Consider the following 14,792-nt stretch of genomic DNA (forward strand, 5'->3'; position numbering starts at 1 on the left):
TTTTATTCACCGTCTTCTCACACGTTCACTGATTATCTATATGAAAGCATTTCCTCATTCATGGGTTTCCGCCATGTTCCATAACTATAATGTCTCTTCTACACTGTAGATGTATGTAATGGTTTCTGCACTTGCCTGGTCCAAACTCATTCAACGGAATCATTTCTTCGTCTCTTTTCCCACCTGCATGAAAGCAAAACATTAAAACGGAGTGAAAAGCTTTATTTTCTAAATGTCAGGTTAAAAAAAAACAGCTACTAAGGTCAACCTAAGGCTTACAGTCACAGAGAAACAGCCCGTTACTTGATTTATTTATGAGCGGTAACAGCATGCATAATATTTCATTAATAAACTGGCATTCAAAATTGACTGCGTTAATATAGTTTGCAGACAATGGAGGTCGTCTTCGGTACGTTTCCAGACGCTGCTTTGTAAACTTGAACAGGGTAAGTTCAGATTCTCTTCAAGCCTCAAGGCTACAAGGTTTCCGAAGCTTCTGAACTTCTTGGATTCTTTGGCTTACAAGACCAACAAACGTCTTCAAAGCCATGAAGTAGCTTTTTTTTTTTTTTTTTTAATACAAAAACTTCAACACTTAATTTAAAACCAAAAAACGTGAAAAATAAATCATGTTAGTCGAATCCTTAGAAGTATAAATGGAAACGCAGGCAGCTGCAAAAGCAATAAGCCGGTGTGTGGGGTGTTTGTGTTTTTAATGTGTACATATAGTGAAACCGTGAAGGAAAGCTCGACATCTTCCCAACCTTTGTCAATGAGAGGCAAAGTGCTGTCGTCATGTCTTCCATTGAGCCTGTTGTCGTCGGGTTTGGGGGGATTTAAGTTGACCATAAAGTCGGTCTTTCTCCAGCCGTCCTTCTCCAGAGTCCGACGGAGCTCTTTGTGGGCCCACACGCTCTGCAGCACCAGCCCGGCTCCACGCACCTCCCGGTCTGAGCGGTTACTGTTCCCCAAAGTTCAAAGACGGGGGGGGGAAAAAATAAATAAATGCTGGATGTTATAAAAAGAGAAAAAAAAACAAGCAAACAACTTCAAAAGGGCAATAAAACCTGATCTGTACTAAACCAGGCTTTCTGCAGGATTCACCAACTCAAACTTAAGACTTAAATGGTAAATGGAATTAACTTAAATAGTGTTTTTCCAATCATTTTGACCATTCTAAGCACTTTACGCTAGAGTCACATTCACCCATTTGCACACACAGTAATACACCGATACACACATCGTTTAAATGTCTTCACATTGACATGCGACAGGAAGGAGCTGAAATCAAACCTACAACCTTCGAGCCACAAGACGACTACTCTACCCACAGAACCACAGCTGCTTCAAGACTTGAGACCTTTTTAAGGTTACGAACTGGAATTTAAGACATTGAATTACGACAAATGTACAAAAGAAGAATCACAAATAAATAAATTGCATGGGTTGGCGATGGAAGTTAACCAATGGCTAAAATAAAATGTGCATTTACCCATGTTGGACATAACTGCGCTAACCTGCTTTACTGTTGCAGGGTATATTAGCAGCTAATTCCCGGTAGCAGCAATCGAAGATGTCTGCATGCAACTCAGTTTTGAGATGTGTGCAGAACAACTCAAAACTCAGTACTCAAGTTTTGAGTAACAGTAAAGTCCTGTGATAAAAAAATGAAACTAAATAAAATATCTGAGATTAAATAGTCCTGCCACAACAAAACTTAAGACCTGTGATAACATATCTAAGGCCAACTCTTTTTCCAAAATAAATTTAAGACTTTTTAAGGACTTTTTAATGCGCTCCCACCCTGATTAAACAATCAATACACTTCTGACTCCGCCATTACTTGTCCTTGTTGGTGAGCACCAGTCTCTCAATTCCTTGCGAGGCCCTCAAGGTTTTTGCAGCCTCCACGTCGGTTCCCAGCACCTCATGGAGCGTGCTCAGTATGGACACCACCGTCTCTTCTTTCAGCGCTTTCACTGGTTGATTCTGCCCACCACCAGGCAAGTCTGCCACCAGGTAGGGTATCGCGTATTTAGCTGCCAACAGACACAGGTGAACAAAAGTTAAACACTCCCCAACACAAACACCAGCACCGATCCAATCTGTCCCTAGAAACCCAGAGTCTGTTTGGTTGGAAATGGTTTTTGATGTCTCACCGAGCAGTTTCCTGTTTTGCGGATCTATAGCCAGGTTACGGATCGCTCCGGACATGGCGCGGACGACTCTGTCATTGGAGTTATCCAGCAGCTCGCTCACCACGACCAAGCTTTTCTCTTCACGCATCAACGCACGGATGTACCGTCCATGCTAAACAGACGGGAGCACAGAGGATTTTCAGTAAACTACAAGTCGTGCCTAATCTGAAAACTTACAAATTACAAATATATGAAATAAGCATCAGCAGCCAAAGTGTTTTAGTAATGATGCTGACAAGCAAAACACTGCGGTTTGGTCCAAAAAAAAAAAAAGAAACATTTCCAATTAGAAGGAGAAGCAACTTTTGTTTACTGGCACAACTAAATCCACAGAAAGTTGTTTTAAACCACATTGCATTTGCAGACAATCACACACAAAAACACAGTTGTCACAGAAAAACATTGTCGGTATAATTTTTCTTTCTCTAAACTCTTAATTAGATTTTCTTGTCACTTGTTCTGCAGCTTTCTTAAATTTCTCCTTCACATATTTCCTATACGTAGTTGCTAATTTTGCAGAGCATTGCTTGGATAAAATTAGTGAAGTGCACACCTGAAGATCAAAAACAAAAGTATCTACATCTGATTCAACAAAATAAATTTAGACTTTTAGAGTTTTTGGGCAGCAAATAAATAAATTTAAATTCTGGAGCCTTTAATACCTGATTGATTCAAGAGTCAGATTTAAAAGGCTTATCAAACAAAATACATTCCTGTGAAACAGGTCAAGTACCCAACTAAAAACGAGTGAAAAACAACTAAAAAAAAAATTAAAAAAAGAGACAACTTCAACGCCTTAAAGTAGTGATCAAAACGACGGGAACATCTAGCCGCTTGGAAGCAAAATACAAACAACTTGTGGGGATGATTCATTGTTACACTGCCGCTGATAACAAGGGTAACACAAACTGTTACAGGTAATTACATTTCAAGGACAAAACGTTCTGAGTCAGTTGGTTCAAAAGCATCTTCACTGATCAACACCTGAACGCTCAGGAGGAGAGGTGGGAAGACTGTGATGGTGGGAAACAAAGAGAGAAATGCAGAAGCTTTTGCAGCCCCACTGGTGAAACAGAGCAGGATGATGACTTAAGGTGGCTCTTACAGTCCATTTTCCAGCACAGAGGTTCTGAATGGCTCCAGCTGAGGCTTCCAGCACAATGGGGTTGCTGCTCTCCTTCAGCAGCGATGTGTAGATGCGGACCACCTCTGGCTGGAACAGCAGCTCATAGCCTGCAGGATGGACGGATTTACACAGGAAGGAGGGAGGAAGCATGTAACAGGAGGTGAGCAGAGAAAAATGTAGAGTAGATTTATGTGATGCAGTCAAACATCATCTCCCAGGTCTTCGCTTACCTTTAGCAGGCGTGGCCCTCGGTGGGATACTTATCCTCTCGTGAGGTGCCTCCTCATCTTTCCTTCCTAGAAGCAGCAGACCCTCGACATTACATTTCAAGAAATGAACAGAAACAAGTGTGTGCTACCTCTAGTGCAATTTCTACTGCTGTTGCATTTCAACTAGTTTTGGCGTCTGCAAACACACTAGCCAAAAGGAAAAGTCAAACTAAGATGCAAGTTCTTGACTGAGGGTTACGGTGCAGGACAACCACAACGAAGAGCAGGCGTGCTTGTTAGTTTCAACAACCCAGACTTGATCAGACAAGATCACGCAGCGGAAGCCGAGTGTCGTTACACAGAGGTAAAGAAAGCTTACCTTTGGAAAACCACTCATCTGTAGCCGACCCAGACGGGGAAAAGAGGAACGGAGAGGAGAAAAAGATAAGGAAGAAAAGAATGGCAGAAAAAAATGAAGGAGAGAAAGCGTTAAAAGGGAAAGCAGCCATTACTCCGCCACCCAAATAACATGTGCTCACATCCTGACTACCAGCACAGGTGACATGCGCCTTGTATGTATTCAAGAATTAATGTTTTCTGAACAGGTTGTGGTTGAAAATGAGAATTTGCTCTCAATCATCTCATCTGGTAAAATAAATGTTAACAAAAACAGATTAAGAATTTATTGCCAACAGATTTAGCTTAGTAAAAGAAAAAACAAACATCAACTAGTTCAGAGAAAGCAAACCGACATCAGCCCGACCCTTTGACCAACTCCTCAGTGGAAACAAGACATGTGGAAAACGCAGTTTGTTTCTGCAGTTTGTGCCGTTAGATGATCATGAAATGTAAAGTTTCTATCAGCAGTAAAATAACTTTTACTGTCATATATAAAGAGAAATTTAGGATGATTTATTGTTAATGATCAAAAAGTAAACAAGTGAAAAATAACTAATTAAAAAACTCACTATTTCTGAATGAACTCTGTTAACATGAATAACAGATACGATAAAGTGTCAGCTTAAGTTCCAGCAAAAAAAAAAAAAAAGCTGCAGCTGAAACAAATCGATGCTCTCAATGAAAAACCAGCAGCGACCACAGACGATGAGAAGAGATTGTTGGCATTCCTCAAACATCGAGTAGTTTTGTTTGTTGAGGCGTGTGTGTGTTGGTATCAGTTGACTTAAAATGTGTAGTCAGTGATGTCACCCTAAATGCCCCAGAAACTGAATGAGCGCACACACACACACACACGGACACACAACACATGACTTCATGTCGCTCTGTGACACCGACCTTTGCCCTTGCGGGAGCTGAAGCAGCCAGCCCTCTGGCTTGAGGGGGCGGGGCTCGAGTTGTCTAGTTTGCTCTCGTCGTAGGCCTCAAAGTTCGGTATTTCTTTGTGCACATGATACGACAAGTTCCTCAGCAGACAAACACAGTTCTCAGTCAACTGTGTAGACACAGAGAACAAGGCGCAGGTGTAAAAAGATAAAAAATAAAAAAAAAAAAAAAAAGTTGTAGGATACACAATTAGTTTTAAATGCAGAATTCTGAATAAATCCAGCCAACCTTGCACATACCTTATTGTTGAGCTCTTTACAGTTAATCTGGGACTGAACGATGTACATGAGGGAATCGACCAAACCGGAGCACTCTCTCAGCTTCCGCCTCGCCTCAATTCTCTCTGAACTCACATTCCTAAAAACAGACACAAAAAAGGAAGAATGAGGCAACTGAGAAATGAAAAGCCGTAAAGAAGGAAAAAAAAATAATTGTCAGTTTTGGTCACAACATGAATCGACAACAAGTACAGCTGTGTCTGAAAACCACTCCCCCCACAGTTGTTTGAATGAAACTCCCTTTAAATCTGCAGTTTCACAAAGAAGAGTCTGACAAGATCCGGTTACATGCGCATATATGTGCGTGTTACATGAGCACTTTCACTGAAGGAAGATGGGCTGCTGTGTGCAATGTGGTTGAAGCTCATGAGGTAGAAGCTAAGAATCAAAAAGCGAATGCTCGTTCGATGACACGCTGAAGTCGCAGCTCCATATTCTGTTGTCGAAACGCAGTACTTTTACCTTATTAACGTCTGAAAATACAGACGGTTTCTAGGCTAGATTAGCTGCGATAAATGTGACCTGGAGACTCGCTGGTTTCTGAAAATATGGAGATAATCTTCCAACTTTACTACTCTTTTCTTGGAATGAAACTAAAAGCTAAAACAACTTGTAGAACTTTTGGTAATTGTACTTGGAGATGCAAAAAACCAGTTGCCATCAGCCGTTTTCCTCCAGTTTTCATCCCTGTTCTAAAACTTTAATTAATAGCCGGGCTGGGATACCTGCAAACTGAGAACTAGATCACTCATCTAAAGTTGTTATTCAGAGTGAAAGTTCACACAAACCACAGAAAAAGTTGAATAAATTAAAACAAAGTTGTTCATCTGTATTTATTTGAGCTTTCAGCCTGTCAGGAAGCAAGGTGGTGTTTGGAAATCTTGGAAGCCTTTTAAACAGAGTTAAGGTGGGAATCTAGGAAGAAACCCTGAGAGTGATTCTTACAGCTACTAATCCAAACCATACCTCTCACATCCATCTTATAGCAAAACCAGATTCTACAAGTTGAACTACTAATGTCTCATTTTCATCCCCAATTCACTCGATTCATCCTGGAGCTTCAGGCAGACAGTCAAAGCTCAACATGACGTTGATCCTACTTGATGCCGAGCACAAATCGTCAGCCACCAAGACTTTTAAAGTCTTCAAGATAACATTTCTAACATGCTTCTCCCATTAAGCAGAACAGCTCTAATTAACCGAACTGTTGAAGAGAATCCACTGATAACAGACCCACTGGCCTGCTAATACTGTTTACAGTGTACAGGCCATTGCCCCACTGCTCCCTGCTATTTCCTGTAACAACTTAAATTCCTTTCTTCCCGTTCCTCTGATTTATTTAAACATTGTGACAGACCGCTTCCAAATTTAACAAGCAGCAGGGCTCTGAAAGGATTGTCTGTAACAGACCAACTCAAAGTAGTTCATAATGGTGAGGTGTAATAACGAGGACACTCATTTTTTATTTTTATTTTTTTTTTTACTTATACAAATCTTAAAAGTGTGGAGTTCATTTAAGCTCAGCTCTTCTGTTCATACTTTCCAGAACCAGGTGTTGATATCAACCTGGTTTATATCAAAACTCTCCACTGCTCTTTGAAATCGATCAGGTTCAGTCGGAATCAATGGAAAGAATCTGTGGAAAGACATTTTCAGGCTTCAGCCACAGATTCTCAGTTAGTTTGGGGTCTAGACTTTGACTGGGCCAGTCTAATCTAAAAGCAGGTTCACTTTGACTTTAAGCCTCTCCACTGTAGCTCTCTCTTGTCTAAAGCTTCACTCTAAAACACTAAGGGTGAAATAACATTGGGGGAAGGAGAGACATGTGCATTTTGTTGCTGGAAAAACAGCAACAAAATGCTGTTTTTCCAGCATTTTGCTGGAAGTCGCTGGGAAGTCCAGGGCGACTGACCTGCTGGACGTTGAACCTCTGTCTCAGTCTCAAGTCTTTTCCAGCCTCTAACAAACTTTTTTGTTCCAAGATTGACCAAAATACTGAGGGAAAAACAACCCCAGAGCATGATGCTGCCCTCTCCATGTTTTATGGTAGAGACGGTGGGTTCAGGGCGACGTGTGGTGTTAGAGATTGTGAACAGCAGTATGGAGATTAAAATTAAACAACATCAGGTGATGTATGGAAGTAATTGGTAGGACTTGGGGTGATCCACACTTTTTGGATTTGTTTGGCAAAACCTTTTGAAAACTAAGCGACATAAATACACACTTGTAAGATCAAACGTTGCAGAAAAATTACTCATTACATGATTACTCTAGTCAGACTATGTTTATGTAGACAAAACATTTCTTGAAGAGCAGCAGAGTTCAATCAGATTAATGAAAGCTTGGAAAATCTTTGCATTCCTACTATGTTCTATGTAGCTTTATAAAAACACACCCAGGTCCTCTGCTGTGTTAACTTTCTTCCTTCCTCCTATCAATCTGCTTAACCAGACTCCTTCCCTGTTGTTTTCCTGAAGAGATCAGGTCTCCCCTCCATTAGCGGCAGCTTTGATCTGCGTTCTTCCCTTTCCTTCCTTCATACCTCAGACAGCCCGCCGTATTAGTGAGCGCCGTGTCCCACTCGGGAGTTCTGGGCTTGCCGTCTTCTTCGCCCCCTCCAGCGCCGTTGGTCGTCCGCTCCCAGCCCGAATGGGGAACCATGACCTCGTCACAGAGAGCGTGCAGCGCGTTATCCACAATCTCCATCTTCACAGAGTCCTGGGACGACAAGTTCCACAGAGTCCCTATGGGGAAAACGCACCATTTTATGGTTATCGTGTGAGAAGACGATGTTTAGTCTAGTTTCAAAGTGACACTTTAAAAACAGAGATAATTGGAAAACTACAGGACACCTGCAAATTTAGAATTATATGAAATATGCTTGTATAGCATAATTAAAACAATAACAGTAGCCCACAACTTCTGAATAAACATTTCTATTGTTTCATAGATTATTTATTTTGTGTGTCAGCATCTTTTATTCCTATTCATCGGTTTTTGCCGAGAGTTTTGTTATTTTCTCCAAGTTACACGTTCCAAAGACCGTCTAGAACCCACATTTATCAGCGACTGTAAACAGCCAATATAAACAGGAAACAAAACTCATTGCATACAACTATTCAGCATTTTATATCATGATCCATACAGTCTCTACACAAAAATAACCTAAAAAAACCCAATTTGAAGAAAAACAGCCTGCAAGAATGTGAATTCTGTAATTTAACTAAATGTAACTTTCATTATTGTCCCTGTAGTTCAGCTCAGGCCCTGTGTTTTCCTCAATCTTTGTTTTGCTCATGTGCATCGACTACAAAAGCAAATGATCTGCAGAATGAGCTTTACCACAAATGAAAAACCTACAGAGAGAGGAAAAAAAAGTTCTGTCGGAAGGAAGACTTTTAATTTAGCAAGGAAGTGGAGACAAGAACATAATGGATTTAATTGGCTTGAAATACATGACATAACCTGCAACAAGTTTCTGAATCCCTGTATGTACAATAAAACTACTAAGCAAAATGCTAATTTCAAACAGAAGGAGATCTAGTTGGCTGCCAGATTAGTGGAGGAAATATTGCCAAGTTTCTGCTCTTTCAACTGCATTCAATCATTTATTTTTAAAGAAAAGCAGCTTTAAAAATAAATTATTAAACAAACTACAGCGCAGACCAGATGCTCAGAACGTACAAAGCCTGTGTTTTTTTTTGTTTGTTTTTTTTTTACATATAAGTCGAACCTGTGATGATCTCTGTGAGGTCCTGGTCGCGCGTCTTTCTCAGCAGCCGGATCAGCGCTGGAACTCCATCGCAGTTCTTGATGGCAATTTTATTGTCTGCATCTTTGCCGAAAGAAATGTTCTTTAGTGCTCCACACGCTGCAAAGTGAACCTGTAACACAGAGCCAGGGACAGCTTTATGAGACACTAGTGATTACTCTGTAAACAAAAGATTAAACGCGTGCAAGGGAACCAGAATGCTGTAACCCAGAGTTATGCTGCACATAGTGCTTAACACACTTCTCTCTCACTCTAGATGCACGGAAACGTAGAGCTATGAACCAGCTTTAATCCGAACCAGTGCACCCCAGGTTTGAAGTTTTCCAACAAATATCTGATTTTAAGATTATTAAAACCTGTTTCAGACGCAAATTGTACAATATATTGAGGTTTATTACATTACATTCCATAGAAAAATTTAGAAAAATGTTGCAACAACAAAAACAAAAAACATTCATATGGATCAAGCCCAAAATCATTAAGACCATCTGTCCCCAAATAATTCAAATTTATAGCTTTAGTTCCCCTTCTGTACAAACACAGAAGGTTTCCGTCTCGACAAATTTTCCATCTATACACACATCGCCTAAGACATTTTATCGCACTCAGTTAAAAGAGTAAAAGCAGTGCAGTAAAAGCTCAATCCTTTTAGGTATCAATTTGACTCCAGTGAGCTCAGGTATAAATAACTTATGAAACAGACAGAAAACCAGTTGGAGGGAGCGTCAAACTGACCTCTCTGTTAGGGTTGTCAAGCATGGACACGAGGGCAGGGATGCCCTTCAGTCGGCGGACGTCAGACTTCACCTGTAAATCCAGGAGGTTGATGTTATTCGTGTGCTTGTGTTATAGCGTGCTTCCTTATATTTCACCAGGCTCAATGGCGGGCACAAACATTTTTTAAGGCCCGGTGCTCAAGTGGATAAAAAGGGCACCACATGGAGAAGGTCACCTTCATGATGAAAGAAAAAGTCTTACTTTGTCGTTCTTAAAGGTGAGATGCTGCAGGTACGCAGCTGCATTGCTCCTGACTGGGTCCAGTCTGTAGTTCAGCATGGCGATGACCTCTGGCAGCTCCGGCTGACGCCATCCACTAGCTGGTGGTCCTTTCCTCAAACTCAGAGCGTCCAGTGAAGCCACGCTGCCCCTCTCGCCCTTAGCCAGCGGTGCCCCGGCACCATAGTAGTAAACCTCTCCTGCACCATCTAAAGCGCCTTCATAACTCCTGCAGAGGGAGAACAAACTTGTTGTTGTTTAAGCTATGAGAGAGAAGAACCAGATTTTGCCAAACCGTACTTCCACACTCACCCGGTCCTGCGTGGCGGGGGGCCATGTGGGAAGGCGTGGTTGAGGGGCATGGTGTTGTAGTGCATCGAGTGTCCCATGCCGTAGTCCGGCTCGTCGTAGCCGATGCTGCGCTGGTCATCCTCCAGACCGTACGGATCTGCGACAAACCGGGGAATGGACGACAGCTCCAACGCACTTCCCATTCGCCCAACCTGCAGAGAGACAGAAATAACGCTTTACAGTACCTGCAGACCAGTTATTCCAGTAGATTTTGACACACTGCAGCTGGCAAACAAATCGTCAATGTTAACTTAGCAGGTGAAACCTGCAAGATCAGCATGCCAGAGCTAGATTCAGTTAAAACAAGCCCCGAAGCCAATGATGCAGTGACTGTTGAACACACTTGTGGTTGGGCAGCATATGGGTCCAACTGGTTCCTGCTAGGAGCTCGGTAGCTCGGATCCAGGGTTCTGTAGCCGTCTGCGTGGACTGGTCTGATAGAGAATAGATAGAGTGGAGGGAAAACGGAGTCGAAATTAATTCATTCAACCATCTGAACGCAACGAGCTCAAAATGCAGCGACTGCATCACTAAAATCTGATGAGAGGAGTTCAGGTTTCAGTAAACTCCTGTTACCTGTAGCGATCGTCCATCCGAGCCCCCCTGCTGAGGCTGGAGAACGCCTCAGACGGAGGTCCTCCACGGTAGTCGTCGTAGCCCCCTGGGGGACCGTAGTGGTAATTGCGGGGCACGGTATGGGTGGGGTACTCCATGGGCACGGCGCCGCCCGGGCCCGGCCTGTAGGCCATGGATGAGGCGTAACCCCCGACAAGAGAACCGCCTCCATCCACAGACAGAGTGTCCGACACGGAGGGGATGACTGTGCGAGTCGTGGTGGTCTTTACTACTTTCTTCACCTAAAAAGAAAAGAAAGGGAGCGAGTGTTTCACCGTGGTTTTTGTTAACACACCTAGCATTAAAACAGGAGCTACGTTCTTTACACTTGACATTTCGTCAAGGATTGGCCTGTTTTTATTTCGTTTTTAAAGGAAGCTGATTGTCTGGGTTTCATTTAGATATCAGAGCAAAGAAGCATGAATGCAAAAGCAAAATTGTAATAAAGCTCATTTTCTCTCTGTCCCCAGGTCACTACTATGAACTATGTTGTGTTAATTTATTACAAATAACAGACTTGTTGCAAAATGGAAAAGACATGGTGTAGCTGCCGTGAGAGGTTTTGTCAGTTCTGTTTGTGTTTTCATACGCTACTTTAATCAGAAACTTCTGAAAATCATGCTGGAGAAAACATTCCCAAACATTTCAAAATAACATAAAATCCCCATCAAAATTGAATTGCAACAGACACAAAATGCCACACAGGTACATCAAGAAATTAAAATATGCTTTCCAACAAGGTTCTTTTTGTCATATTAAAAGTATCTTTTGAAAATCTTTAAGCAGGTATTAAATGGGCCTATTCAAATTGTTTTATAAGTCAGAATGTTGTTAAATGATGTTTTAATTAGCTGAAAGTAAAAATAAAAAATCATCATAGTCCATGTGAACTGCATTTATATGATGTTCTTCAAACGAGTTACTGAAATAAATGAACTTTTGAACAGTGTTCTAACTTTCTGAGATGCACTTAGTCTCTGACTCTAAAACACGCCACTGCCATTTGATCTCCTCCTTACCGTGGTTTCTGTGCGCCTCGTGGTCCCGTCGTCATCCGTCTCCACGGAGATTACCGGGGGCACCTGCTGAGGCTCCTCCATTGTGAAAGTCTCCTGCACCAGCTGACCAGGCTCCATCCTGAACTACATGCACATGTACACAATGCTCAATTTCAGTCCCGATGTCTCAAGTTGTGAGACTCCAAAGGGCCAATTTGATATAATGACATAATATAGCTCAGTTTATTGTGTGATGATCAATAAACTATTCACAGTACTGTCAAACCAGTCCCAGTCATGAGCATTAAATGCAGTCTGCAGCTTAAAGTCCATCTTCTATGTTGCTAAAGCATATATAGTTATCAATTGACAGAAAAGGAATGCGATGCTCCGTTATCTCCAGCTTCAGGCATCAAAGGTCTGAATCTTACATGATGCGTCCCGTTGATGTAACCCTCGTTCAGCGTCAGCCTTTCTAGGTCTGCATCACAAGGAATGCGGCCGTTCTGTTAACATACAGAAACAAAATCATGTTTGTGAGAGAATCACACATGGCACTAGCAAGAAACTGGATTTAAATATGCATTTCTAGGCAAACACAGCATTTGTGTCACGCCGCTAGCTAGTGAGCAGATGCCTTTATTCATCCAGAACAAGAAGAAAGCAGCGATTTATCAGACTACTTTTTAATTTCAGCCACATCTGCGTAGCAAGAAAAAAAAGGAATGTTATGAGACCTTTTTCTCCCATCATGTGTTACCAACACGCAATCAACAGACCAGAAATAAAACAAATGGTTTTAAGAAATATATACTTGCAGTCATGACGACACCACTAAGGTTTTTATATTTAAGAAGGTAAAACATTTTTACCTTAATACAGTTTTTGCATAAGAATCCGTCTTCCTTGAACCTTTTCACATTCAGTTACTTTACAACCACAACATCTATTTTATTGAGATTTCCAACGACAACAAACATAGTGCTGCATATTTTTAAGTGGTAGGAAACTTCATGGGTTTGGCAACTTTTTGTTTTACAAATGAAAATGTAAAAACTGACCATCATTATCCAGCCACTGGGAGGAAATGGTTTGATGTTTGCTTCATTTATAAAAAAAATATGTTTTTAAATAAAATGAAAACAAATTTCCCATAGAAGACATTAAAAAAAATGTTATTTTTTTCCAAACATAACATTCATGGCTTTAAGCAAATTATATTTAGTTGGATTCAGGGATTAAAAAAAAATTCTAAAGGTTGAGGTTGTAAATAGACAAAATATGAGAAACTTCAAGGAGGTATGAATACTTTTGCAGGGCATTGTAACATAACAATAATGAATGATTTGTGATGGTGGTATGAATAGATGACAAATGGAAAATTTATCAGTAATGAAAGAAAGAACAGCTGACATGATTGATGATTCTTCAGCCACAGACAGACCTCTGTTCCTGCTTAGTACCCATTTAAAATGAGATTCTTCATGATTTAAAGTTAAAAAACAGAAATAAGTCACTGTTGGCTGGAAACTGATGACAATAAAGCCGTCCACATACACACACACACACACACATCAGATTAAGCTACTGGACTTAAACTGTTCAGATCAGATTAAGCCACAGACAGAAAGAGAAGCAGCTGGGCAGATGGAGACATGTGGATACCTGTCAATAAAGACCGATATCATGTTGCGTTGCCTAGCAGAGGCATGCTGGAGCCTTCAGGCAATGTTAACACACACCAACACACAGCAGTGATGGGGGCAACACAAGCAACCTTCCTGGTCTGCACACACTCACTATTTAACATCCTGCAGCACCTTATGACTCAGAACAGCCTTGAAATTACCTGAGACATTGTCAGATTAAGGTGCGGCAACATGCCAGAGCAGCAAGCTGAGGTGGATGGTTATTGGCTAAAGCAGCAAGGGTTCCCTGATGGTGAGAAAGTGCTAAGCTGTTCCGGTACATACTAATGGCTCCTCTGAGAAAGCGAAAGAATTATCGAGCGTTTTAAGTTCAGGTTCAGAGCCAAGTAACTGACTCACCCTGTGACTGATAAGCAAAACAGTGACCTACTTTATTAAGAAATCAGAAGACGGGATCTTATTTTCATCCTTACCCCAACAGGGGAAACCCTCCAGCAAGTAAAGACAGAAGAACAAGAGTAATCCGGATCAGAAAAAGTCGGAACAACAAACCAAACATAAAAGCAAGACGTAGTTTTGCATGCAAACATTCATGGACAAGTCAGGACAAAACCATCGGGCGGCGCAGCATTTCCAAAGCCTGACAGCTGAGGGGGAACAATCACGAGAACGTCTTTGTGGAACTTACAGATGTTAACTGAAATAATATGGCATTTGAATTTATGCCCAAAGGTTGTGGGACAGACGTCGGTGACCAGGAACCTTCATCAAAAATACAGTGTAGGGAGCTCTGGTAGTGCCAAAAAAAAAAAAAAGCATATATTTTGGTGGTTTTACTTCCAGTAATATATTGATGATGGAAAAATAATGCAAGTTCACTCTCTCAAAGATGAATATCCATTAATTTTGTAAAGAACACTTTACACTAGAACTGGAAGCCAGTTTTAAATATCCAAAAAACAAAACCAAAAACAGTACTGGTAAATATAATGAAAATAAACACAACTCACAAACAAAACCATAAATAAAATGGATTATAAAGTCTCTGTAAACATAATTGCCTTTCAAAAAATATTAATTATTAGAAAGGAAATTATTCTTTCCTTTTTGTTCTTTGCACAGGTAATGTCCACAGGTGAGTCTGTGGTTTCCAGAAGTTTGTAGCCTTATTTGTGACATTTCTAGAATGTCTGTATGTGCTACACTATAATGCAAAAAATTCTGGTGAGGGATAAAACTGTTACAATAAGCAATTA

The 14,792-nt window shown here is 41.0% G+C and overlaps 1 protein-coding gene across 10 annotated transcripts in view; it reads right to left on the reverse strand.

Annotated features, from left to right (window-relative positions):
- ctnnd1 (catenin (cadherin-associated protein), delta 1) overlaps positions 1 to 14,792 on the reverse strand; it is a 31,567-nt gene that overhangs the window by 5,676 nt on the left and 11,099 nt on the right. For 7 of the 10 annotated variants that reach the window (XM_016666985.1, XM_016667003.1, XM_016667017.1 and 4 more), the window contains 18 exons: positions 12,319 to 12,393; positions 11,909 to 12,031; positions 10,851 to 11,131; positions 10,618 to 10,708; positions 10,236 to 10,426; positions 9,906 to 10,152; positions 9,663 to 9,734; positions 8,889 to 9,039; positions 7,698 to 7,899; positions 5,117 to 5,234; positions 4,830 to 4,986; positions 3,913 to 3,930; positions 3,555 to 3,620; positions 3,304 to 3,431; positions 2,160 to 2,310; positions 1,844 to 2,039; positions 765 to 961; positions 136 to 183 (listed from right to left, as the gene is read on the reverse strand). In XM_016666985.1, the coding sequence (XP_016522471.1) occupies positions 136 to 183; positions 765 to 961; positions 1,844 to 2,039; positions 2,160 to 2,310; positions 3,304 to 3,431; positions 3,555 to 3,620; positions 3,913 to 3,930; positions 4,830 to 4,986; positions 5,117 to 5,234; positions 7,698 to 7,899; positions 8,889 to 9,039; positions 9,663 to 9,734; positions 9,906 to 10,152; positions 10,236 to 10,426; positions 10,618 to 10,708; positions 10,851 to 11,131; positions 11,909 to 12,031; positions 12,319 to 12,393 (2,512 nt within the window). Of the gene's footprint in view, positions 1 to 135; positions 184 to 764; positions 962 to 1,843; positions 2,040 to 2,159; positions 2,311 to 3,303; positions 3,432 to 3,554; positions 3,621 to 3,912; positions 3,931 to 4,829; positions 4,987 to 5,116; positions 5,235 to 7,697; positions 7,900 to 8,888; positions 9,040 to 9,662; positions 9,735 to 9,905; positions 10,153 to 10,235; positions 10,427 to 10,617; positions 10,709 to 10,850; positions 11,132 to 11,908; positions 12,032 to 12,318; positions 12,394 to 14,009; positions 14,399 to 14,792 lie in introns of those variants that run through there. The other 3 variants (XM_016666993.1, XM_007544464.2, XM_016666995.1) reach the window with 2 other exon arrangements.

The sequence above is a fragment of the Poecilia formosa genome, unplaced genomic scaffold (genome assembly GCF_000485575.1).
Source record: "Poecilia formosa unplaced genomic scaffold, Poecilia_formosa-5.1.2 Scaffold11, whole genome shotgun sequence".
In the NCBI taxonomy this organism is placed as follows: Eukaryota; Metazoa; Chordata; class Actinopteri; order Cyprinodontiformes; family Poeciliidae; genus Poecilia; species Poecilia formosa.